This window comes from Loxodonta africana, chromosome 19 (assembly GCF_030014295.1).
Source record: "Loxodonta africana isolate mLoxAfr1 chromosome 19, mLoxAfr1.hap2, whole genome shotgun sequence".
Taxonomy (NCBI): domain Eukaryota; kingdom Metazoa; phylum Chordata; class Mammalia; order Proboscidea; family Elephantidae; genus Loxodonta; species Loxodonta africana.
The window spans coordinates 61,452,634-61,480,141 of record NC_087360.1 but is presented as its reverse complement, the minus strand read 5'-3'; the positions used below and the strand labels follow the sequence as shown (position 1 = coordinate 61,480,141).

The window sequence follows — 27,508 nt, the reverse complement described above, 5'->3', positions numbered from 1 at the left end:
TTAATTTATAAAAGTTCAATTTGATTCTTTATTATCTTTTCTTAAATTTTTAGCTCATTTAATTGCTTCAATTCAGACTCATTTTTGCAGACATTATAAAACACAACAAATAATATAAACTTTCCAAAAACCCTTCTGTAAATTGTATATACATTCAAGAATTTTCTTTGATTAATAAAAACATATTACCAGAACATTCAGTTCTTGTTGTTTTCCATAATTGGTCCTACTATAATCTTAATTATCCATGTAACTTTTAACCAAGTGAAGTAAATTCTCTGTCACCTATGAAACACAGGCATTGTAGCAGATTGCCAAATTCCCTCTTTTTACTCCACCAAAGGAAAAGAACTTTTTGGCTGTGCACAAAGCACACTTACATATTCACAGGGGCCTCTCTCAACTGTGCTGTTGAAACTGGGGGAGTGGTTATGATCCTAGTCAGCCTCTGAGCCCATTCATGGAAAGGTACATAGCCCAAATTGAGATTTCTGGTATATACAGTACTCTCCTGACTATGCAGTTGAGGCTAGTGTGGTGGTCAGAAACAAGAAATGAATCTACCCAACCTTGATTCAGTTGTGGAAAGTGACACAGCCCTGAAAACGAATTAGACAGCCCATGGACAGACTAAGAGTCTTGGCAAGAATCAAAACCTAAAAGAAAACAATAAGGAGAGAAAACTCAGAAACAGAGAGTAAGGTTAACTTTTAGAGCCATTTAGGAATCAATCTAAGGAACCAAGGAAAGAAACATATTAAACATGAGTCCAAAAAGTGCACTTCTGGAGCAACATGGTTTAATGGGCTGTGGCAGGAGGGTCCACTCATACATCTTGGAGGAAAAACCTCTATCACTGTGAAAGTATAATTTTTCAAAATGCCAAAAGCATGAATCTCAAACAAGTACAAAATGGATACATATTTTAAAAATATGTCTATTCTATATCTTAATGGGGAGCAATAGAATGGTAAAGCTTGGCTCAAAGAGCATTTGAGCAACTGGGTATTTATAGGTGTTAAAAAAGAAGCTAAAACAGAAGATTGTATTTATAGAAATTTGAAAAAAGAAACAAATTCTGAAGAAATCAGTATTAAGAGTTACTCACTATATGTGTGTTTTTCTTTAGAAACTATTTGAATCATTGGTCTTGATTTTAATGTTAACTCCATAAGCTTGGATAATAAAAGTAAATACTGTGTTTTGTCTTCTCACCCATTACTTGGAGAATTCATGTCAAGATTTGCTACAGATTGCAAATATTATTGAGAACATGATGCTGTATAAAAATAGTATAGAGAAAAATTATTTTGGGGAGGTGAATGTTACATAAGTAGGGCCTTCGAGACCTCTGAAATCTAGAACAAATTTAAGTTACTCTGCATTAGTTAGTGATGATAATCATGGAGAATTGGGGTTTGGATTTAGTGAAGGAGGGTTTGCAGAGATGGTAGTTAGATGTTTCTTGGCAAAAGCATCTATACAGTAAGGGAAATCTGGAAGCTATAAGCCAGAGAGTAACTGCTGAAGAGATCAAAGATATGAATTTGGGGAAATTATAGTGAAGGAGCCCTGGTACCGCAGTGGTTAAGAGCTATGGATGCTGACCAAAAGGTCGACAGTTTGAATCCACCAACCGTTCCTTGCAAACCCTATGGGTCAGTTCTCCTCTGTCCTATAGGGTCACTATGAGTTCGAATTGACTCAATGGCAATGGGTTTAGTTTTTTATTTTTTAAATTATTTACAAAACTGTGTGCGAAATAAACTTTCTGCTGTGTATCCTTAAATTATCTTTATATATTAAGTATTTTATTTTTGTTAAATGTTCGTGATGTGGATTTGGTTTTTTTTTTTTTTCGGTAAATGATTGTTGATTCCTGCTTTAAAGGGTGGCATATAGAAAAACCAAAGGCAGCCTACATGAGTGTAGCCATAGATGAGCTACGAGTAATTTTAATGCTAATCCATTAGCCCCACTTTCTGTCTTTCCTTTTTCTTTTATGTCAGTGTTCTTATCTCTGAGTTTCTAGCTTCTTTCACAAGCATTATCCACTCCTTTTTTGCATAGTAAATTCAATTACCTAAATCTCTATGTGATGCTAAGTAGTTAACAATAAAACTTATTTTTTCTTATTGCTGTTAGCATCTAATAAAAAACATGTAAATTTAGAGCCTAAACATAAAGAAAACTTAAGTATCACTGATATGGGATCTTTTCTTATATTCCTTTTCCCTCCTAGATAAAACCACGTGGTACACTTTGCAGGAAATCAGCTGATGAAGAGTGTGATTTCAATGAATATTGCAATGGAGATGAGAGTATCTGTGTGCCTGACACTTACGTACACGATGGATATTTTTGTGATTCGGGTGATGGCTTCTGTTATAAAGGACGATGTCGGACATTTGACAAACAGTGTAAATCAGCAATTGGAGGAGGTAATGACCATAATTTTCTTCTTGGTTACTAAATTCTGATTGTTCCAAAATCTATAATTCAACTTTATAGGTTAAATATTTAAACGTAATTTGTTAATGTGTGAAACCCCGCCTAGTATACAGTGGTGTTAAGGGAAATCACAACTCTCTTGATTCTGAAAAACAGAAACACTGAATTTATATGAAATTCTTGTTTGCACAAGGAAGAAACCTCAAGTGGAAATCAGTTTCTTACAAGATTTTGTAGAATTTGGGGTGGAGGGATTTAGTTTAGACTGAAATGATTTAACAGGGCTTTGGTTAGAGGAAAACAGGGCTAATAAGCAATTAGGTGAGTTTCAAGGGTGGATCTGTTCAAAGGGGCTTGCTTAAAAGAGTTTCAGCTCACAACATATCTAGCCAGTTTTATAGTCTCCCCTAAATGTGGATCATGTGCTTCAAAACAGAGAGGCTGAAATATACAACTTTCTGTACATATACAGTCCATGTTCTCTGAGTGAGTGAAAGTTTTCATTCTTAGCCCTTCCTTTGGGCCCCTTAGCCAGGTCAGAGGAGAGATCTCTAAATATTGCCTAGACCAATATGGCTGTCAGGAGTCCGAGGAGGAGGTAAGATGGAGGTTTTGGTCGTTATTGTAGGTCTATTAGGCTTTTCTGTCACACATTGCACCATCTGCCAAGACAGTGACTAAAGAGTAGTATTTTAAACATACTATCCAAACAATCAAAGGACAAGTAAAATTAGGAGGATCAAAAAAAGTACTCCTGATCCATGATCCAATTTTTTCAGAGCAAAACAAGTCTCAGTCCCGGCCTAGACAATGGGTTGTCAGCTAAGTAAGTGTCTCCAGTTAATTTTCTTATTTACTGCTTCTCTAACATTATCAGTGATTTGGTAATTTTAAAGCCCTCTGTGAGAACTGTAGGGATATAGGTACAACAGTCTTCTCTCCAAGGAGTACAAATTTTCTTTTTGGAAGGCAAGCATGACATCTAAAATATCTTGATTTTGAAATACTCTCTGTCCAATTTCAGTGACCACTTGTGTTACTGTGTCTAGGACATGATTAAATCTGGGACCGATTATCAATTAACTTTTAATTTGTTTTTGAAAAACAATCCCACTTTGGAAGCCTCCTGCCGAGCTTGGAGGCAAAAGCATGCTGTTGAAACTTTACATTTAATGATCAGTGTATTTCAATCCAAATTAACTCCTAACTCTTTGATTAGGTCATGTGTGGTCTCTCATGGACAGTAGTCAACTAGAATGGTCACTTAGTAAGGTGTGACATAATTCTGAAGTAGGCATTGGGTTTCCAACATAAAGTTTATATACAGTTTATAGGGGACATCCAATAAGATCTTATGCCATGGATCTAGTTCAAATCATTGTATATCACCAAATTGTTGGTTCTGATCAAAATGTTCTTATGGCATTGTCGTATTGAAAGACATGGCTTTATGCATTGAGCAATAGCATTTGAAGTAGATAAATCTATATACCTATGGTAAGGTATTTTGAGTTTAAGTTATCTTTTTTCTTTATTGAATTGGTAAAAGAAATATACCTCAAGTGGAATTGTCCCACCTGTTTCTAAGTTCTTTACTAAATTTTGTTTCTGTTAAAGTTTAACCCCTACAGCATTTCCACCAGTGTTATTTCTGTAGAGGTAGAAACTTCTTGTTCTAGGTATAATATAAAATGATGTTAGAGTTTTGTGTCTTTTGATTTTTGGTGATGTTTGCCCTCTAGAAGGTTAAATGTCTCATTAGTTGGAAAGTCAGATAGATTATCAGAGGTGTTTATACCTCTGTGAATGAGAGTGCAACCTAACTTTTGTAACACAGTTTCTCAGCCTCAGCACTATTGTCATTTTGGGCCAGATAACTCTTTGTTGTGAAGGGTGGGGTTGTCCTGAGCATTGTAGCATGTTTAGCAGCATCCACTGTCTCTACCTTCTAGATAGAATGCCTGGAGACATCTTTGGTTCTCACAACTGGAGTGGGGCCACTACTGGCTTCTAGTAGCAGAGCTGTTGTTGCTATTAGATACCATCGAGTTGGGTCTGACTCCTAGAGATTCTATGTGCAACAGAATGAAACACTGCCCGGTCTTGTGCCATCATCACAATTTTATCTGTCCCCAAATGTCAGTACTTCTGAGACTGAGATACTCTCCTCAGAGAGTGCCACAAGTTTGATATCTTGAGTGGATTTTGACTCTAGAAAGGGTTTAGATTTCATGCTGAAGTCTGAATAGTTATTGCAAAATCAACTTTGTATTGTTCTTTTTCAATTTTAGCATGTGATCTGTCAAAAAACAATATTGAATTAGGATTTGGTATAGAAGGGCCCAAAGATTGACTCAGCGTAGATTTTTTTTCCAAACTATAGAAGTAAAATCATCAGGGAAATGTTAAGAGTTGGTAGATTGTTGCATAGTGGTGTGAGAAGGGGAAATCAACAATATTTCATAGTTAATCAAGTAACAGAAAAAAGGTTCAGGGTTTTAAGTAACCAATCAGGCTTATAATGTATAACCAAGAAAGACCAAACCTGTTGCCATCAAGTCAATTCCAACTCATAGCGACCCTATAGAACAGAGTAGAACTGCCCCATTGGGTTTCCAAGGAGTGCCTGGTGGATTTGAACTGCCAACCTTTTAGTTAGTAGCCGTAGCTCTTAGCCACTTAGCCACCAGGGTTTCTTCATACTGTATAGTACCATAAAATTTAAACATAATGCTAGTTCAAAGTCTAATGGTGCTTCAACTAATTTACCTGAAGCTGAAGTGTCTCTGGATTAAGAGACAAGTTATAGCAGGCAATGAGTCTTTGATGAGTGCTGGGCAATTGGGTAAATATCCCTAGAATATGACTTGAACTTTAGTGAATATATAGGAAGTACTGTTTATGATAACCTAGAAGACGCAGCAAAAGTGGTAATTGAAGAGTATTTTATGGTTATTGAAGTCATCTCTGGAGTTCCTGGGTGGTGCAAAGAGTTAATATGTTTGGCTGCTAACCAAAAGTTCGGCTGTTCGAGTCCACTCAGAGGCTCCTCAGAAGAAGGATCTGGTGACCTACGTCTGAAAAATCATCCTTTAAAAACTCCATTCTACTCTGGCGCACGTGGGGTTGCCATGCGTCAGAAATGATTGACAGCGCCTGGTTTTTAGTTTTAAGTTATCTTTGGCCTCTGATTTCTACGAAAATTGTTTGGCGATGTTTGAATTAGTTGCATCATACATGGACCTCATTATTGCATAAGATCGGAAACCAATTATCTACACAACCATTTAAACCTAGAAATAATTTAGCTGTCTTTTAGAAAGTAGTTTGAATATTTTTGAACAGCTAATAGTGTTTCCCTTCAACTAACAAATCATGACTGGGTAATGAAATATGCTACTACAACATTGAAACTTTTCTTAGACATTTTGTACTCATTGGACTGGCTTTAAAAGGACTTTATTTTTATTTTTGTAATTTAGATGAAGGTTTACAGAACAAACTAACCCCTCACTAAACAAGTTAGTACACATATTGTTTTATGACATTGGTTAACAACCCCACAACATGTCAACACTCTCCCTTCTCAACCTCGTTGTTGTTGTTAGGTGCCGCTGAGTCTGTTCTGAGTCATGGTGACCCTATGTATCACAGAACGAAACATTGCCCAGTCCTGTGCCATGCTCACAATTGTTGTTATGTTTGAGCTCATTGTTGCAGCCACTGTATCATCCCACCCCGTTGAAGGCCTTCCTCTTTTTGCTGACCATCTCTTTCACCAAGCATGATGTCTTTCTCCAAGGACTGATACTCCTGACAACATGTCCAAAGTACGTAAGACACAGTCTCACCATCCTTGCTTCTAAGGAGCATTCTGGTTGTACTTGTTCCAAGACAGATTTGTTCATTCTTTTCGCAGTCCATGGTATATTCAATATTCTTCACCAACACCACAATTCAAAGGCATCAATTCTTCTTCGGTCTTCCTTATTCATTGTTCAGCTTTCTCATGCATATGATGCTATTGAAAACACCATGGCTTGGGTCAGGCACACCTTAGTCTTCAAGGTGACATCTTTGCTTTTCAACACTTTAAAGAGGTCCTTTGAAGCAGATTTGCCCAGTGCAATGCATCTTTTGATTTCTTGACTGCTGCTTCCATGGGTGTTTATTGAGGATCCAAGTAAAATGAAACCCTTGACAACTTCAGTCTTTTCTCCATGTATCATGATGTTGCTTATTGGTCCAGTTGTGAGGACTTTTGTTTTCTTTATGTTGAGATGTAATCCATACTGAAGGCTGTGGTGTTTGATCTTCATCACTAAACGCTTCAAGTCCTTTTCACTTTCAGCAAGCAAGGTTGTGTCATCTGCATAACGCAGGTTGTTAATGAGTCTTCCTCCTATCCTGATGCCCTGTTCTTATTCCAGCTTCTCGGATTATTTGCTCAGCCTACAGACTGAATAGGTATGGTAAAAGGATAGAACCCTGATGCACACCTTTCCTGATTTTAAACCATGCAGCATCCCCATGTTCTGTCTGAAAAACTGCCTCTTGATTTATGTACAGGTTCCTGGACCTTGAGTTCCCAATTATTGGCTTTCCTGTCCCCTCCTGCCTTCTAGTTCTTGCCCCTGGGCTGGTGTGCCCCTTTAGTCTCGTTTTGTTTTATGCGCCTGTTTAATCTTTGGCTGAAGGGTGAGCCTCAGGAGGGACTACATTACTGAGCTAAAAGACCATAGTCTCAGGGTTTCTCCAGTCTCTGTCAGGCCAGTAAGTCTGGTCTTTTTTTGTGTGAGTTCGAATTTTGTTCTACATTTTTCTCCAGGTCTGTTTGGGACCTTCTATTGTGATCCCTGTCAGAGCAGACAGTGGTGGTAGGCAGGCACCATCTTGTTGTACTGGACTTAGTCTGATAGAGCCATTGTGGTTGTGGTCCATTAGTCCTTTGGAGTAATCTTTCCCTTGTATCTTTAGTTTCCTTCATTCTCCCTTGTTCCTGAAGAGGTGAGACCAGTGGAGTATCTTAGATGGCTGCTCACAGGCTTTTAAGACACCAGATGCTACTCACCAAAGTAGAATACAGAACATTTTCTTTATACATTGTTATGCCAATTGAGCGAGATATTTCCCGAAACCATGGTCCTCACAGTCTTCAGCCCAGCAATTTGGTCCCTCAGGGAGTTTGGATGTGTCTATGGAGCTTCCGTGACCTTGCTAAAAGAACTTTATTATAAGATAAACCTGTATAAAAAATGCATGCGTTTGATGCCATTACTCCGCCTTGAACGGGCCTACAGCGGGTCGTTGCAGTTCCTAATGTCACCATCAGATGGCAGTGTCTATGCTAGAATGTGCTCCCCAGGTTTCCAGCAGTTGCCAGAGGGAGTTAAGGTTCTGTCCTAAAACGTTCCCAACTTCTCTGCCAATCACTGCTTTTCTTAGATTGTGCTTTTAGGTTTTGTGGTGACCTCAGTTCAAAGTCCGCGGAATGGGGCCAGGAATAGGAAAGAAGATGCAGGATATCCCTAAATTTCCTGGGGCCCCAGAAGAATTCGGTAACCGAACCGCCCCGGTACAGGCTTCATCGTCCTGGGAGGGAAAGAAAAATTCTCGTCCTGAGTGGGTCCGCCAGGGCGGTGGGGCCTCCTGAGTCAAGAATACAGTGCAGAAATACCTGCCTGAAAGTTGAGCAGAAAAAGGCTACTGGCGAGAATGTTGGGTTGTTCAGGGTTTTGGGAGATCCTGAGTGTTCTATGGGCAAATCCTGCGTTTCAGTGCTGTGAGACCGCTCTGGCCAGGCAGTGTTGGGAGTGTTGCCCTGGGGACGCCTCTTTCAAGGGCAGCTCCAGGGAACTGCTGGCAGGTGGGAAAAGGCTGTTCGGCTGTTCGGTTGCACAGTAGTGCAATCATAAAACAACTGCCTGCCCTTAAAATTTTAGTATTTTGTTTATCATGGATTTTTCCTGCATTAATTTTGGTTGTTATAAACACCACGTCAAAACGTTATTTATTTTTATTACTCAATTTCTGCTCCTCGGCCCCCCCCCCCCCTTAAATTTTGCAAGACCCTAAACCCAGCCCTGTATAGAATTTTGGGACACAGTAAATTTAATCAGAGCAGGGCTTTGATTGGAGCAAAGAAAAGCTAGTTACAGACTTTGTGAGTTTCAAAAGTAAGTCTTTTCAAAAGGGTATAATTGATGATGGCGGGTTCTGCTCATAAACTTGACTTGTTTTGTAGCATCCTGTATTGTGGATTGTGTCCTTCAGGAGAGGGGGTAAAATTTATAGGTCATGGTCTTCAAGTATGAAAACCTGTGAAATTGTTGAAGAGAGTTCTCTTGTCAATTAATGGTGGCAACCACAAAAGATCTCAGTTCTCATTACATATGATTATCAATACCACGCACCTCAAAACCACCAAGTCAAGGTTGTGGGGCACCTAATGCAGACATTTGAATTTTTCATGATTTTGATTACACATAAAATAGTTAAAAGGGTTGAAAGAAATGTACATTGAGATCCCTTCTAATTAAAATTCAAAAATTCTTATTTAGTAATTGTTAGAGTCCTAGGAAATGTAATGAGGACTCTGGTTTTGAACAGGAAAAATTAATGATCTTAGGATTTGTTATCAGCACTGCACTACTGATACTATTTCTCTCCTGCTTTGTTTGGGACAAGAATAAAATACATTTTCTCCCTTCTTGTTCACGTTGGTTAGGGACCTAAGGTAGAAAGTAAACAAACAATTTGGAGGAAATGGAAAGGACTATAGCTGCTTATTTTTCTTAACAATAGGGAACGATTTAAATAATGTTGCTGTTTATTTTTTGTTTAGTACGAAACAAAGTCTACCACACTTAAAATCAGGAGCTCTCTCTTTAATCCAAGATGTACCTCCAGCTAGCTTTTTGACACCAGAGGATAATTATAAACCTCTAGGGATCACATTATAATTTCTAGAGAGATAATATCTGAGTATAATTTAAATTCTGTATTGACATCTACTTAAATTTTATTTCATTTTTTTTAGCTTCTACAGGTGCTCCATTTGATTGTTTTGAGGACATAAATGGTAGACATGATAGATATGGAAACTGTGGTGGTCATCATTGTAACTTTCCGTATGTATTTAGAAAATTCTAATTTTGTTTGGAATGTTATATATGGCTAAAGTCCTAGAATATATCATATACACAGTAAAATGGCATTTTATGCCAGGCTTTCCTTGTTTCATGATCTAAGCTGAACAGTAGTATCCACAGCCAATAAATAACATTTGCTCAGTGCCTATGTTGCAACAACACTGACCCTAAAATTGGCCTCCATTTATTGATGTGATGAGCTAGAAACTCCACTAGCAGTTTGTATACATTATATATTCATAGGCATAAAACATGAGATATAAGAATGATTTATTCCACTTTACTGATGAAAAAATTAAAGATTGGGGAGGCGACGTTTCTCATTTGCTCAAGTTTCAGAAGATTTTGATTATACATAAAATAGATAAAAGGGTTGAAAGAAATGTACATTGAGATCCTGTCTAATTAAAATTCAAAAATTCTTATTTAGTGATTGTTAGAGTCCTAGGAAATGTAATGAGGACTCTGGTTTTGAGCAGGAAAAATTAAACGATCTTTGGGTTTGTTATCAGCACTGCACTACTGATACTATTTCTCTCCTGCTTTGTTTGGCACAAGAATAAAATACGTCTTCTCCCTTCTTGTTCACGTTGGTTTCACACAGATCCGGGAAGGGAAAACAGGGTGGTCAGATGGTAAAAATCATTAATCTTTTACTTGCCACATTGCCTAACAAAACAGCCACATCATAGGTCAGCATGCTTAAAGAAAATTTACTGAGAGGAAATTGTTAAAACCTGGAATTAAATCAGTAAAACAATCTTTTTTTTTTTTTTGTCTTAGCTCTATCAGCAACCCATGTTATTTTAATAAATGAAAAAAGAAATCTGTTTTTTTCTGCCTTATGCCTCTAGTGATATTCTATGTGGAAAATTAGTTTGTTCATGGCCGCACAAAAGATTAATATTACGTACAAATTTATCTGTGTTTTACACACATCGACGAGATGAAATATGTGTAGTTACGTACCGAGGAGACGGTATTATTGCGACCTCTGTTAGGTCACCCGAAGACAGAGATGTGACATATGTAGAAGATGGCACCCCGTGTGGTCCTGAAATGGTAATTAGAACTACAAAAATTCAAGTGTTTTAAAATTATTTTTTATGATTATACACATTTGACAATATGCCAACCAATGTGTTTTTTAACAGCTTTGTTGGGGTATAGTTTGCCATGAAATTCACTCATCATAAATGTACAACTCATTGATTTTAATTTATAGATTTGTGCCACCATCACCAGTTTTAGGACATTTCTGTTACCCCCAAATTTCCCTCTTGCCTGTTTGCAGTGAATCTTTAATCCCATCCCCTGCCCTCAGCAACAACTGATTGGCTTACTGTCTATAAATTTGCCTTTTCTAGACATTTCACGTAAATGGAATTGTATCATATGTGGTCTTTTCCTTCTGATTTCTTTCATTTAGTGTACAGTTTTTTAGTTTTGTCCGGGCAGTGTGAAGCAGCAATAGTTCATTCGTTTAAATTGCTGCATAATATTTCATTGCATGGATATTTTTATCCATTCATCAGATGCTGGAATTTTGTACTGTGCCCAGTTTTCGGTTCAGGTGAATTATACTGCTATGGACACTTACGCCCTATTTTTTCATGTGAACATAAGATTTTATTTCCTTGAGTAGATTACTAGGGATTGAACTGATGGGTCATATGGTCAGTTGAGGGGTCCCCTGGTGGTGCAAGCAGTGTTTCAATAAAAATGTTTTAAAGTTTTTTGTGTATGAATGTGCGATTACTTCATCACTCTTTGTGGAAAAGGCATTTCTTTCTCCATTGAATTGTTTTTGCACCTTTGTCAAAAAAAGTTGTGCCTATTTGTTTAGGTCTATTTCTGGGTTTTGTATTCCATTGTATCAATTTTGTGTCCCTCCTCCAATACCATACTGTTCTGATTACTTTTACTATAATAAGGTAAGTCTTAATATTGGTAGTCTTTGGTCTTGCAAAATTCTATCATTCAATCTCCAGCGTTGTTTCTATCACCAAGGCCATATTTTCCACCTCCTGATTCTTCTTCTTTGTTTCCAACTTTTGCATTCCAATCACCAGTAATTATCAATGCACCCCGATTGCATGTTTGATCAATTTCAGACTGCAGAAGTTGGTATAAACCTTTGATTTCTTCATCTTTGGCATTAGCGGTTGGTGTGTAAATTTGAATAATAGTCATATTACCTGATCTTTCTTGTAGGCATATGGCTATTATCCTATGATTTTGAAATGTTCTTTTTGACGATGAATGCAATGCCATTCCTCTTCAAGTGGTTATTCCCGGCAGAGTAGACCATATGATTACCCAATTACAAAAGGCCAATACCAGTCCATTTCAGCTCACTAATGCTTAGCATACTGATGTTTACTAATTCTATTTCATTTTTAATTATTTCCAGTTTTCCTAGATTCGTATTTCATACACTCCATGTTCCAGTTATTAATGGGTATTTGCAGCTGTTTCTTCTCATTTTGAGTTGTGCCACATCAGTTAATGAAGGTCCCGAAAGCTTGACTCCATCCACATTATTAAGTTCAACTCTACTTTGAGGAGGCAGCTCTTCTCCAGTTGTCTTTTGAGTGCCTTCCAACCTGAGGGGCTCATCTTGTGGCACTGTATCAGACGATGTTTCATTGCTATTCATAGGGTTTTCAGTGGCTAATTCTTTTCAGAAGTAGACCGTGGGGTCCTTGTTCCTAGTCTGTCTTAGTCTGGAAGCTCAGCTGAAACCTGTTCATCATGGGTGACCCTGCTGGTATTTGAATATCGGTGGCATAGCTTCCAGCATCACAGCAACATGCAAGCCCCCACAGTATGACAAATTGAAAGACACATGAGATGTAGTCAAATCGACTACATTTGTGGTAAGAGACAATGGAAAACCTCAATCTCATCAGTCAGAACAGGGCCAGGGACTGACTGAGGAACAGACCATCAATTGCTCATATGCAAGTTGAAGCTGAAACTGAAGACAATTAGAAAAAGTCCACGAGAGCCAAAGTATAACCTTGAGTATATACCACCTGGTTTTAGAGACCATCTCAAGAATAGATTTGACATGTTGAACACTAATGCCCCAAGACGAGACGAGTTGTGGAGTGACACCGAGGATATCATACATGAAGAAAGCAAGAGGCCATTAAAAAGATAGGAAATAAAGAAAAGACCAAAATGGATGTCAGAAAGAGTCTGAAACTTGCTCTTTAACATCAAGTAGCTAAAGCAAAAGGAAGAAATGATGACAACAAAGAGTTGAGTAGAAGATTTCAAAGGGCAGCTCGAGAGGACAAAGCAAAATATTATAATGACATGTGCGAAGAGCTGGAGATTGAAAACCAAAAGGAGAGAACATGCTCGGCGTTTCTGAAGCTGAAAGAACTGAAGAAAAAATTCAAGCCTCGAGTTGCAATAGTGAAGAATTCTACAGGAAAAATATTAAATGGTGCAGGAAGCATCAAAAGAAGATGGAAGAAGTACACAGAGTCATTATACCAAAAAGAATTGGTCTACGGTCAAACATTTCAGGAGGTAGCATATGATCAGGAACCAATGATACTGAAGGAAGAGGTCCAAGCTACACTCAAGGCATTGGCGAAAAACAAGGATCCAGCAATTGACGGAATACCAGTTGAGATGTTTCAGCAAATGGATGCAGCACTGGAAGTGCTCGCTCTTCTATGCCAAGTAATTTGGAAGATAGCTACCTGTCCAACTGACTGGAAGAGATCCATATTTGTGCCTATTCTCAAGAAAGGTGATCCAACTGAACGCGGAGGTTATAAAACAATGTCATTCATATCACATGCAAGCAAAAAATGCTGAAGATCATTCAAAAGTGGCTGCAGCAGTGTATTGACAGCAAACTGTTGGAAATTCAAGCCAGATTCAGAAGAGAACGTGGAACCAGGGATATCATAGCAGATGTCAGATGGATCCTGGCTGAAAGCAGAGAATACCAGAAGGATGTTTACCTGTGTTTTATTGACTATGCAAAGGCATTTGACTGTGTGGATCATAAATTATGGATAAGATTGCAAAGAATGGGAATTCCAGAATACTTAATTGTGCTCATGAGGAACCTGTACATAGATCGAGAGAGAGTTGTTTGGACAGAACAAGGGGATACGGAGTGGTTTAAAGTCAGGAAAGTTGTGCGTCAGGGTTGTACCCTTTCACCATACCCATTCAATCTGTATGCTGAGCAGATAATCCCAGAAGCTGGACTATATGATGAAAAACGGGGCATCAAGATTGGAGGAAGACTCATTAACAACCTGCATTATGCAGATGAACACCTCGACATAAAGAAAACAAAAATCCTCACAACTGGACCAATAAGCAACATCACGACAAATGGAGAAAAGATTAAACCTGTCAAGGATTTCATTTTACTTGGATCCGCAATCAACACCCATGGAAGCCGCAGTCAAGAAATCAAAAGATGCATTGCATTGGGCAAATCTGCTTGCAAAGGACCTCTTCAAAGTGTTGAAAAGCAAAGATGTCACCTTGAAGACTAAGGTGCACCTGACCCAAGCCATGGTGTTTTCAATTGCCTCTTATACAGTGAAAGCTGAATAATGAATAAGAAAGACTGAAGAAGAATTGATGCCTTTAAATTGTGGTGTTGGCAAAGAATATTGACTATACCATGGACTGCCAAAAGAACAAATGGTGAGACTATATCTCACATACTGTGGACATGTTGTCAGGAGTATCAGTCCCTGGAGAAAGACATCATGCTTGGTAAAGTAGAGGATTAGTGAAAAAGAGGAAGAGAGGGATTGACACAGCGGCTGCAACAATGGGCTCAATCATAACAATGATTGTGACGATGGTGCAGGACTGGACAGTGTTTCGTTCTGTGGTGCATAGGGTCGCTATTAGTTGGAACCGACTCGACGAATCTTAACAACAATATTGGGTAGGATTCCTTCCATTTTATTATATTTGTTAAGATTGTTTTAGCTATTCTATGGCCTGTGTCTTTCCATAGTATTAATAGAATAAGCTTACCTTTGTCTACCAACTTGCTTTTTCATTGTCCGGCTTTTGCATGCCTATGAAGTAACTGAAAATACTACGACTTGGGTCATTTTTTTTTTATTGGGTCAGGCACACCTTAGTCCTCAAAGTGACGTCTCTGCTTTTTACCGCTTTAAAGAGGTCCTTTGCAGCAGATTTTCCCAATGCGATACCTCTTTTGATTTCTTGACTACTGCTTCCATGGGCATTGATTGTAGATCCAAGTAAAATGAAATTTTTGACAACTTCAGTCTTTTCTCCATTTATCCTGGTGTTGCTTTTTGTTTTTTTTGGTGAGGATTTTTGTTTTCTTTATGTTGAGGTGTCAGCCATACTGAAGACTGTAATCTTTGATCTTCATTAAAAGTGCTTCAAGTCCCCTTCAATTTCAGCAAGCACAGTTGTGTCATCTATACATCCCAGGTTGTTAATGAGTTGTGCTCCAGTTTTGATGCCATGTTCTTCATATAGTCCAGCTTCTCGAATTATTTGCTCAGTATACAGATTGAATAAGTATAGTGAAAGGATACAACCCTGACGCACACCTTTCCTGACTTTAAGCCATGCAGAAGCCCCTTGTTCTGTTCAAAGGACTGCCTCCTGGTCTGTGTACAGAATTTCGATAGGAATTATATTAAACCTATAGATCAATTTGTGTAGTATTAATGTCTTTCTTATGTTGAGTCTTCCAATCTGTGAACACAATATGTTTCTCCATTTCTTAAGGACTCCTTTGATTACTTTCATTGTCATTGTGTAATTTCTCATAAAATAGACTCTGCACATGTTTTGTTGAATGCAAACATACATTTTCCATTTTGTTTGTAGTGATTGTAAATGGTATTGTGTTTTGAATTTATGTTTCTGCATGTTCATTGTTAGTATATAGAAATGTGATTGATTTTGTGTTGATCTTGTATTCTTGCTGAACTCATTTAGTTCTAGGAGTTTTTTTTGCAAATCCCTTGGGATTTTCTATTTAGAAATAGAAATGGTTTTAATTTCTTCCTTTTCAAACTGTATAGCTTTTATTTCTTTTTCTTGCCTTAGTACTGTGGCTAAGACTTGCACTACTATGTTGAATTAGAGTCATGAGAGTGAATATCCTTTCCTTCTTCTTGCTCTTAGGCAGAAAGCATTAATCTTTCATCATTAAGTAATGATGTTAGCCATAGGTTTTTTGTATCAAGTTGATCTAACGGCCCACTATTGCCAACTTGCTGAGAGTTTTTGTTGTAATTTTGTGTTGGATTTTGTCAAACGCTTTTTTTTTCCTGTGTCGGTTGATGTGATTTTAAGTTTTTTTTTGTTTAGTTTGCTCATGTAGTGAATTACATTGACAGATTTTGGAATATTGAAATAGCCTTAACCTGTTATAAATTCCATGTGGTCATGGTGTATAAGTTTTTTATACATTGTTGAACTTGGTTTGCTAATGTTTTATTGAAAATTTTTATATCTAAGTTCATGAGAAATATAGGTCTGTAGTTTTCTTTATTTATATTGTGTTTGTCTGACTTTGGCTATTTTATAATGGCCTCATGAAATGAGTTGGGAAGTGTTCCTTCCTCTCCTATTTTCTGGAAAAGACTGTGTAAAATTGGTGTTAATTCTTTAAATGTTGGTAGAATTTTCTGGTGAAATCATCTGTGCTTGGAGATTTTTTTTTTTTTTCCAGGAGCTTTATAATTATGGATTCAATTTCTTCAGTTATTATAGGTATATTCAGGTGATCAATTCTTTTTCTTGGTGAGTTTTGGTCATTCGTAGTTTTCCAGGAATTGGTCCATTTTTCTAACTCTTTGAACTCATGAGTACAAAATTGCTCATACCAAACCAAAAACCAAACCTGTTGCTGTCGAGTCGATTCCGACTCATAGTGACCCTATAGGACAGAGTAGAATGGCCCCACAGAGTTTCCAGGGAATGCCTGGTGGATTTGAACTGCCTACCTTTTGGTTAGCAGCCGTAAGCACTTAATCACTATGCCACCAGGGTTTCCAAAATTGCTCTTAGTATTCCATTATTATCTCTTTAATAACGGCAATATCAGTGGTGATATCCTCTGTTTCATTTCTGATATTGACGATTTGTGTCTTCTCTCTTTGTCAGTCTTGCTAGAAATTTTCTGATTTAATTAAAATTTTGAAAGAACAATCTTTTGTTTCATTGATTTTCCATATTGTTTTCCTACTTTTAATTTCATTGATTTCTGCTCTTTTTTGTTATTATTTCCTTCCTTCTACTATGGATTTTGTCTTAGTCATCTAGTGCTGCTATAACAGAAATACCAGAAACGGATGGCTTTAACAAACAGAAATTTATCTTCTCACAGTCTAGTAGGCTACAAGTCCAAATTCAGGGCATCAGCTCTAGGGGAAGGCTTCCTTTCTCTGTCGGCTCTGGAGGAAGGTCCTTGCTATCAGTCTTCCCTTGGTCTGGGAATATCTCCATGCAGGAACCTCAGATCCAAAGTATGTGCCCTGCTCCTGGCACTGCTTTCTTGGTGGTATGAGGTCCCCATGTCTCTCTGCTTGCTTCTCTCTTTTATATCTCAAAAGAGATTCCTTTAAGACACTATCTAATCTTGTAGATCTCATCAGTGTAACTGCCACTAATCCATCTCATTACTGTCATGGTGACAGGATTTACAGCACATAGGGAAATCACATCAGGATGACAAAACGGTAGACAATTATACAATACTGGGAATCTGGACCTAGCCAAGTTGACAGATATTTTGGGGGGATACAATTACATTCATGACGGATTAATTTTTGCTTTCCTCCCCCCCCGCCAGTTTCTTGAGGTATTAAGTTAAATGATTGATTTGAGGCCTTCCTTCATTCCAAATGTGAGCATTTAGTGCTATAAATTTCCTTCTCAGCACTGCTTTAGCTCCGTCCCACATATTTTGATATAGTTTTGATTTCATTCAGTTTTATGTATTTTTTAACTTCCTTTGAGAGTTCTTTTTTGACACATGGATATAGCAGCGTATTGTTTAATTTCCATATGTTTAGAGATTTTCCTGTTGTCTTTCTTTTATTGATTTGAAGTTTGATTCCATTATTGTCAGAGAACAAAGCCTGTATGATTTTACTTTTTAAAAATTTCTTGAGGCTTGTTTTATGTTGAGAGATACGGCCTATTTGCTACATATTCCGTGGGTATTTGCAAAAATGTTTATCTGCTGTTGCTGTGTGGAGTGTTCTATTTATGTCAATTAAATCATGCTTATGAATTGTGTTGTTCAGATCTTCTATGTTATTGTTGATTTTCTGTCTAGTAGTTCTATAAGTTGTTGAGAGGCGGGTGTTGAAGTATCTAACTGTAATTGTGAATTTGTGTAATTGTACTTTCAGCTCTGCCAACTTTTGCTTCATATATTTTGAGGTGTTGTTGTTTGGTACATGCCCATTCCTGTTGGACTGATCCCTCTATTGTTATGTAATGTCCCTTTTCATCTCTGGTAATTTTCTTTGTTTTGAAGTCTACTTCCTCAGGTATTAATATAGTCACTTCTTTTGGGGACTAATGTTTGCATGGTATGTATTTTTCCATCCTTTTACTCACAGCCTATATGCCTTTGAATTTGAAGGGAGTTTTTTGTAAGCATCATGTTGTTGGGTTGTGTCTGTTTAATCTACTCTCCCAATCCCTGTCCTTTGATTGCTGTATTTAGACCACTTATACTTAAGGTAACTATTGATATGTTACCGCCTAAATCTGCCATTTTATTATTTGTTTTCTGTGTTTTTTTCCTCTGGTTCTCTTTCCTCTGTTTCTCTTTTCTTGGTGTCCAGTGGGTTACTTAAACACTTTTTAGAATGGTGGCATCGTGGTTAAGTGCTACAGCTGCTAACCAAAAGGTCAGCAGTTCGAATCCACCAGATGCACCTTGGAAACTCTATGGGGCACTTCTACTTTGTCCTATAGGATCGCTATGAGTCAGAATTGACTTGATGGCAATGGATTTGGGTTTTTTTTTTTTTGGTTATCTTGATTTATTTATAGTGTATTATCTCTTTGCATAGTTTTCATAGCAGCTGTTCTGAGGAATAGAATATTCGTATGTGACTTATAACAGTCTACTGGTATCAACACTTTGCCATTTTGAGTGAAGTCCAAAAACCTGAATTCCATTTTGTTCCTTTTACCATCCCTGTTTAGCTGTCATTAAATATCATTGATAGTGTTATAATTTTTGTTTCAATTATTAAATAATATTTGAAAAACTCATGAGGAAAAGGTAGTCTATTGTATTTACCCGTATTTCTGCACTTTTTTATTGTTCATTCTTCCTTTGTGATGTTCTAAGATTTTTATCATTCCCTTACTGTTTCAAGTTCATTGATTCTATCCTGTCATCTCCACTCTACTATTGAGCCAATTTGAGAAGTTTTTTTTTTATTAAGTTCCAGTTATTCAATTTTTCTGTTCTATAATTTCCACTTTTTAAAAATAACTGCTCTTTCTTAGTTGAGAAATATTTTTTCATTTGTTCTCAGAGAATTTATAATTGTTGAGGCATTTTTATGATGGCTGTCTTGAAGTCCTTGTCATATAATTCCAACATCTGAATCATCTTGGTGTTGGCATCAGTTGATGGTCTATTCTTACTCAAGTTGCATTTTTTTTTAGTTCTTGGTATGACAGGTCATTTTCAGTTGCAGCCGGGACATCTCATATATTATGTTAGAAGACTCTGGGTCCTATTTAAAGCTATTATTTTGTCAGGCAGTCACCTTGGTTAGATTTAGCAGACTGGTTTTTGCCTTCATTTATGGACTTCTGATTCCAAAGGCAGTTTAACTTTTGGTCCGTTTGGTTTACCTTTTGCCACTGATGCTCCCCCTGGTCGCTGCTGTACTTCCTGAAGAGAAGGAAAGGCCTTCCCAGGCCAAGCAACTGCATATCTCTCAGTGGGGGAGGCACGTGGTGAAATCCTCTTTCTGGTCCCCCTCCTGAACCTTCCCCACAGCTACCTGCGTCTGTGCCCGGAAAAGGGGTCTGCAGACCTGCAAGCTGAAAAAGGCTTCCTGGGCTTGTCTAATTTTTGTGTCTGGGTCCCTCATTCTGGTTGCACCCATCCGTCCTGGAGCATCTGGACAGGGCAGGATGACTTTCCCAGACAAGAAGCTAGCTGTGGTTAGGTTTCTCCTACCAGCTCCAACTGTTTGTTTTGACACTTCCAGAGAAATGAGAAGTCTCTGGAGTCTCTGGCTGTGGGGTAAAAGAGGCTTCCTAGGGAGGTGCTTGCTATGGCTAGGTTCCCCTCTTGCCCATATGCCCTTTTGCTGGGGAGGGAGGGGACGAGAATCTTAAGTCCCGCAGGGAAGCAGTTTCTCTTGGCCATTTACTATGAGTAAGACTCCAAATCTACTCCTCTTGTGATGGTGTTGGGTTTGCCTGATGTCAGAGGGGATAAAGGTTCTGTTTGGAGAAGAAATGAGGTTTCCTGGGCTGTCATTTGTTGCTAGTTTGGGGCTTGGGAACCACCCCACCATCGTCTGTTTGTTGGGGTGGGGGGAGACTCAAAACACCTTGCTGCTTTTGCTCTCTGTTCCTCCCGTCTTGGGTCCCAAGCCAGTTCACCTTCTTAACCACCATTCAGTATACTTTTTTTTAAATTGTACTTTAGGTGAATGTTTACAAATCAAGTCAGTCTGTCATACAAAAACTTATACACACCTTGCTATGCACTCCCAGCTGCTCTCCTAATGAGACAGCACACTCCTCGTCTCCCCCCTGTATTCCCCGTGTCTATTCAACCAGCTCCTGTCCCCCTCTTCCATCTCATCTTTCCACGAGGCAGGAGTTGCTCACATAGACTCAAGTGTATCCACTTGAGCCAAGACGTTCACTCATCACCAGTATCATCCTCTATCTTACATTCCAGTCCAATCCCTGTCTGTAAATTTTGCTTCAGGAATGGTTCCAATCTTGGGCTAACAAAGGGCCCAGGGACCATGACCGTCAGGGTCCCTCCAGTCTGAGTCAGACCATTAAGCCTGGTCTTTTTACGAGAAGTTAAGATCTGTATCCCACTGTTCTCCTGCTCCATCAGGGGTTCTCTGTTGTGTTCCCTGTCAGGGCAGTGATTAGTGGTAGTCGGGCGCCTTCTAGTTCTTCCAGCCTCAGGCTAATGGAGTCTCTGGTTTATGTGGCCCTTTCTGTCTCTCAGGCTTATCTTTACCATATGTCTTCGGTGTTCTTCAGTCTCCTTCGGTCCAGGTAGGTTGAGACCAATTGATGAATCTTAGATGGCCTCTTGGTAGCGTTTAAGACCCCAGACTCCTCTCACCAAAGTGAGATGCAGAACGTTTTCTTAATACATTTTGTTATGCCAATTGACCTAGATGTCCCCTGGAACCATGGTCCCCACACCCACGTCCCTGCTACCCTGGCCTTCAGAGCATTTGATTGTATTCAGGAAACTTCTCTGCTTTTGGTTTAGTCCAGTTGTACTGACATCCTCTGTGTTGTATGTTGCCCTTCCCTTCACCTAAAATAGTTTTTGTCTACTATCTAGTTAGCGAATACCTCTCCCCCTCCCTCCCCACCCTAGTAACCATCAAAGAATATTTTCTTCTGTGTTTAAGCTTTATCTAGGGCTCTTATAATACTGGTCTCATGCAATATTTGTCCTTTTGCAGCTGACTGATTTCACTCAGGATAATGTCTTCCAGATTCCTCCATGTTATGAAATGTTTCACGGATTCATCGTTCTTAGTCATTACGTAGGTAGTATTCCATTGTGTGAACATACTGTAATTTATGGATCCATTCATCCATTGCTGGGCACCTTGGTTGCTTCCATCTTTTTGCTGTTGTAAACAGTGCTGCAATGAACATGGGGGTGCATATATCTATTCGTGTGTCCTATTTCTTTAGGGTATATTCCAAGGAGTGGAATTGCTGGGCCATATGGTAGTTCCATTTCTAGCCTTTTAAGGGAGCACCAAATTGATTTCCAAAGTGGTTGTACCATTTTACATTCCCACCATCAGTGTATAAGTGTTCCAGTCTCTCCACAACCTCTCCAACATTTATTATTTTGTGTTTTTTGGTTTAGTGCCAGCCTTGTTGGGGTGAGATGGAATCTCATTGTAGTTTTGGTTTGCATTTCTCTAATGGCTAGTGATTGTGAGCATTTCCTCATGTATCTGTTAGCAGCCTGGATGTCTTTGGTAAAGTGCCTATTCATATCCTTTGCCCATTTTTTAATTGGGTTATTTGTCTTTTTGTTGTTGAGTTTTTGCAGTATTATGTAGATTTTAGAAATTAGACACTGATAGGAAATGTCATAGCTAAAAACTTTTTCACAGTCTGTAAGTAATCTTTTTACTCTTTTGGTGAAGTCTTTAATAAGCATAGGTGTTTGACTTTTAGTAGCTCCCACTTATCTAGTTTCTCTTCTGGTGTTTGTACGCTGTTAGTGTACTCTTTATGCCATGCATTAGGGCTCCTAGCATTGTCTCTATTTTTTCTTCCAAGATCTTTATCATTTTAGATTTTGTATTTCAGTCTGATCCGTTTTGAATTAGTGTTTGTGCATGCTGTGAGGTATGGGTCTTTTTTTTGCAGATGGATATCCAGTTATGCCAACACCATTTGTTAAAGAGACTTTTTCCCGTTTAACTGAATTTGGGCCTTTATCAAATATGAGCTGCTCATATGTGGATGGATTTGTCTGAACTCTCAATTCTGTTCCATTGTTCTATGTATCTGTTGTACCAGTAGCAGGCTGTGTTGACTTCTTGTGACGGTATAATATGTTCTAAGATCGGATAGTATAAGGCCTCCCTCTTTGTGGTTTTTTTTCAGTAATGTTTTACTTATTCGGGACCTCTTTCCCTTCCATAAGAAGTTGATGATTTGTTTCTCCATCTCATTAAGGAATGTCACTGGTATTTGGATCATGGTTGCATTGTAGCTATAGGTCGCTTTGGGTAGAATAGACATTTTTACGATGTTGAGTCTTCCTATCCATGAGCGATGTATGTTTTTCCACTTATGGAAGTCTCTTTTGCTTTCTTGCAGTAGTGTCTTATAGTTTCCTTTGTACAGGTCTTTCACATCTCTGGTTAGATTTATTCCTAAATATTTTATCTTCTTGGGGGCTATTGCAAATGGTATTCACTTGGTGATTTCCTCTTCGACATTCTCTTAGGAGGTGTAGAGGAATCCAACTGATTTATGTATGTTTATCTTGTATCCTGATACTCTGCTAAACTCCTCTATTAGTTTCAGTAGTTTTCTTGAGGATTCTTTAGGGTTTCCCGTGTATAAGATCATGTCATCCGCAAATAGAGATACCTTTACTTCTTCTTTGCCAATTTGGATGCCCTTTATTTCTTTATCTAGCCTAATTGGAAACCCTGGTGGTGTAGTGGTTAAGTGCTATGGCTGCTAACCAAGAGTTCACCAGTTTGAATCCGCCAGGTACTCCTTGGAAACTCTATGGGGCAGTTCTACTCTGTTCTATAGGGTCAGTATGAGTCGGAATCGACTCGACGGCAATGGGTTCTTTTTGGTTCTAGCCTAATTACTCTGGCTAGGACCTCCAGCACAATGTTGAATAAGAGGGGTGATAAACAGCATCCTTGTCTGGGTCTCATTCTCAAGGGGGAATGCTTCAGACTCTCTCCATTTAGGATGATATTGGCTGTTGGCTTTGAATAAATGCCCTTTATAATGCTGAGGAATTTTCCTTCTATTCCTATTTTGCTGAGAGTTTTTTTTAATCATGAATGGATGTTGGACTTTGTCAAATGCCTTTTCTGCATCAATTGATAAGATCATATGGTTCTTGTCTTTTGTTTTATTTATGTGGTGGATTACATTGATTGTTTTTCTAAAGTTGAACCGTCCCTGCATACCTGGTTTGACTCCCACTTGGTCGTGGTGAATTATCTTTTTGATATGTTGTTGACTTCTATTGGCTAGAATTTTGTTGAGAATTTTTGCGTCTAAGTTCATGAGGGATATAGGTCTGTAATTTTCTTTTTTTCTGGTGTCTTCACCTGGGTTTGGTATCAGGGTTATGCTGGCTTCATAGAATGAGTTTGGGAATATTCCATCCTTTTCTATGCTCTGAAATACCTTTAGTAGTAGTAGTGTTAACTCCTCTCTGAAAGTTTGGTAGAATTCTCCAGTGAAGCTGTCAGCACCAGGGCTTTTTTTGGTTTGTTTTGGAGTTTTTTAATTACCCTTTCAATCTTTTTTCATTATGGTTTATTTAGTTGTTCTACCTCTGATTGTGTTACTTTAGGTAGGTAATGTGTTTCTGGGTTTTCAAATTTGTTAGAGTACAAATTTTCATAGTATTCTGTTGTGATTCTTTTAATTTCAGTTGCGTTTGATGTGATAGTGCCCATCTCATTTCTTGTTCGGGTTATTTGCTTCAACTCCTGTTTTTCTTTTGTCAAACTGGCCAGTGGTTTATTGATTTTATTGATCTTTTCAAAGAACCAGCTTTTGGTCTTGTTAATTCTTTCAATTGTTTTTCTGTTCTCGATTCTGTTTAATTCTGCTCTAATTTTTATTATTTGCTTTCTTCTGGTGCCTGAGGGTTTCTTTTGTTGCTCTCTTTCTATTTTTTCAAGTGCTAAGGATAATTCTTTGATTTTGGCCCTTTCTTCTTTTTGGTTGTGTGCATTTATTGCTCTAAATTGACCTCGGAGGACTGCTTTATCTGTGTCCCAAAGGTTCTTATAGGAAGTGTTTTCCTTCTCATTTGATTCCATGAATTTCTTTATTCTGTCCTTAATTTGTTCAATAAGCCAATTGTTTTTGAGTTGTTCAGTTTCCAAGTGTTTGATTTATTTTCCCTGTTTTTTCTGCTATTGATTTCTAGTTTTATGGCTTTATGGTTAGAGAAGATGCTTTGTAATATTTCCATGTTTTGGATTCTGTTAAGGCTTGCTTCATGACCTAATATGTGGTCTATTCTAGAGAATGTCCCAAGTGCATTGGAAAAGAAAGTACACTTGTCTGCCATTGGGTGGAGTGTTCTGTATACGTCTGTGAGGTCAAGTTGGTTGATTGTGGCATTTAGCTGTTCTGTGTCTTTATTGAGCCTTTTTCTGGATGTTCTGTCCTTTACTGAAAGCGGTGTGTTGAAATTTCCTACTACTATTGTGGGTTTTTTTTTTTTTTTTTGTGGAGCTGTCTCTCTCACTTTTCAATGCTGTTGGAGTTTGTTTTATGTATCTTGAAGCCCTGACGTTGGGTGTATAAATATTTAATATGGTAATGTCCTACTGGTATATTGTCTCTTTAATCATTATATAGTGTTCTTCCTTATCTTTTGTGGTAGACTTAACTTTGAAGTCTGTCTTGTCAGAAATTAGTATTGCCACTCCTGCTCTTTTTTGATTGTCGTTTGTTTGAAATATATTTTTCCATCCCTTGAGATTTAGGTTGTTTGTGTTTTTAAGTCTAAGGTGTGTCTCTTGTAGGCAGCATATAGGCAGATTATGTTTTTTTAATCCATTCTGAAACTCTCTGTCTCTATATTGGTGCATTTAGTCCTTTTACATTCAGCATGATTGTGGATAGGTATGAGTTTAGTGTTGTCATTTTTTTTGTGTGTTGTTGACAGTTTCTTTTTTCCCTTTAATTTTTTGCACTGAGTAGTTTTTCTTTGTAAGTTGTGTGCTCCTCTTTTTCATTGTTGTTGATTTTGTTTTTGCTGAGCCTTTTTTTTTCTTGTATTTTATTTTGATGTGTAGGATTGTTAGTTTCTTTTGTGGATACCTCTATTTTTCTAAGTTTAAACCTAACTTTTATCTTCCTACATCACCTTGATTTCCTCCTTATATGAAAGATCTATGAATACTTTATTTAGTCCCTCTTTATTGATTTCATGTTGTCATCCTTTATTTAACGACATTGCTGTTTCCCTGTTTTGAGCTTTTTTTTTTTAAACTTGATTTATTTTTGTGATTTCCCTGTCTGGATTGATATCTGGCTTCTCTGTCCCGTGTTCTAGTGTTGGGTTGATATCTGATATTATTGATTTTCTAACCAGAAAAATCCCTTTGGTATTTCTTGTAGTTTTGGTTTGGTTTTTGGCTTGTTTTTTTCAAATTCCCTAAACTTCTGTTTATTTGGAAATGTCCTACTTTTGCCTTCATATTTGAAAGACAGTTTTGCTGGATATATGATTCTTGGCTGGCAATTTTTTTCCTTCAATTTTTTATATAAGCCATCCCATTGCCTTCTTCCCTGCATGGGTCTGCCAAGTCGCCTGAGCTTATTCTTATTGACTCTCCTTTGTAGGTGACTTTGTTTATCCCTGGCCACTCTTAAAATTTTCCCTTTATCTTTGGTTTTGGCAAATTTGATTATAATATGTCTTAGTGACTTTCTTTTGGGATCTACCTTGTATGGGGTTCGATGAGCATGTTGGGTAGATATCTTCTCATCTTTCACGATATCAGGAAAGTTTTCTGCAAAGAAATCTTTAACAATTCTCTCTGTATTTTCTGTTTTCCCTCCCTGTTCTGGTGCTCCAATCACTTGTAGGTTATTTCTCTTGATAGAGTCCCACATAATTCTTAGGGATTCTTCATTTTTTTAAACTTTTTATCTGATTTTTCTTCGAATATATTGCTGCCAAGTGTTTTATCTTCAATCTTCCATTTCCTCAATCCTGCTCTGCTGACTTTCTATTGAGTTGTCCAATTCAGAAATTTTATTGCTAATCTTCTTAATTTCTGATTGCTGTCACTCTATGGGTTCTTGCAGCCTATTAAATTTTTCCTTATGTTCTTGAATAACATTCTTAATTTCCTCAACTGCTTTATCTGTGTGTTCCTTGGCTTGTTCTGTGTTTTGCCTGATCTCCTTCCTGATGCCTTGAAGAGCTCCGTATATTAATCTCTTGTATTCTACATCTGGTAATTCCAGGTAGATATCTTCATCTGGGAGATTCCTTGATTCTTTGTTTGGAAGTTTGTTGAAACGATCATGGTCTTCTTCTTCATGTGATTTGATATCGACTGTTGTCTCTGAGCCAGCTATATGTTATTGTATTAATTTGTTTTATGTTTGCTCACTGTGTCCTTGGTTCTTGATTTGTTTTGTTTTGATATACCCAAATAGGCTGCTAGAGTGAGCTATCTTGATTATTGGAGCCTTTGAAGCACTAATGTCCTGTCACCAGATGACTAGAGCTGTTACCAGGTATATGAGCCTAGGAGTCAATTCACTATTCTTGTATAGATTCAGCCCAGGTGTCCAGGTAGTTAGTCACCTATTGTGTGGTGCAGGCTCTCACTTATGATCTTAGAGGAGCAGTGGTGATTGGTGTATGCACAAGTTTCTGGTGGCACCAGAGGGTCACACTCTGAGGAAGGCAGGGGACTGACAACCTTCACCCGAGTGCCTGTGAGGAAGGTGCATCTCTGTTCTCTAGAGTGCACTGGTGGGTGTACTCTGCAGTCATGCCATAAACACCCAATGCTTTTAACTGTAAGGACTGGGAGGCACCACTTATCCTTGGATCCCTGTCTTGGGTGGCTAGGTGACATGGGTGGAGTCGTCAGGCCCCTGTTGTGGGTAGGTGAGGACCCTGTTTAATAGGCAGAGCAGTATCAAACATCAAAAACCTGCCTGTCCACTGCACAGCTGAAACAGTTACAGTCAGATCTCAAGAACATTCACCCTTGCAATGTAACAGCCAGATCTTACCTGCTGTACTGGGGCCAATTGGGTCCAGGCAGGAGTGAAAGACATTCAAAGTCTGTGGACCGCCTGTCCCTGGACAGGAGCTGCTTCTGCTCTAAGTTTCCAGAGTAGGGGAGCTGGTGGATTATTTTTCCCCTGTTTGTTAATTTGTTCCTTCTCCAAGGCTG

The 27,508-nt window shown here is 38.2% G+C and overlaps 1 protein-coding gene across 1 annotated transcript in view; it reads left to right on the top strand.

The window, feature by feature from the left end:
* The first annotated feature begins 1,841 nt into the window (after positions 1–1,841).
* LOC111751285 (disintegrin and metalloproteinase domain-containing protein 5-like) overlaps positions 1,842–27,508 on the top strand; it is a 56,260-nt gene continuing 30,593 nt past the window's right edge. The window contains exon 1 of the mRNA XM_023551093.1: positions 1,842–2,441. Within this exon, the coding sequence (XP_023406861.1) occupies positions 2,280–2,441 (162 nt within the window). The 5' untranslated portion in view covers positions 1,842–2,279. The remainder of the gene's footprint in view (positions 2,442–27,508) is intronic.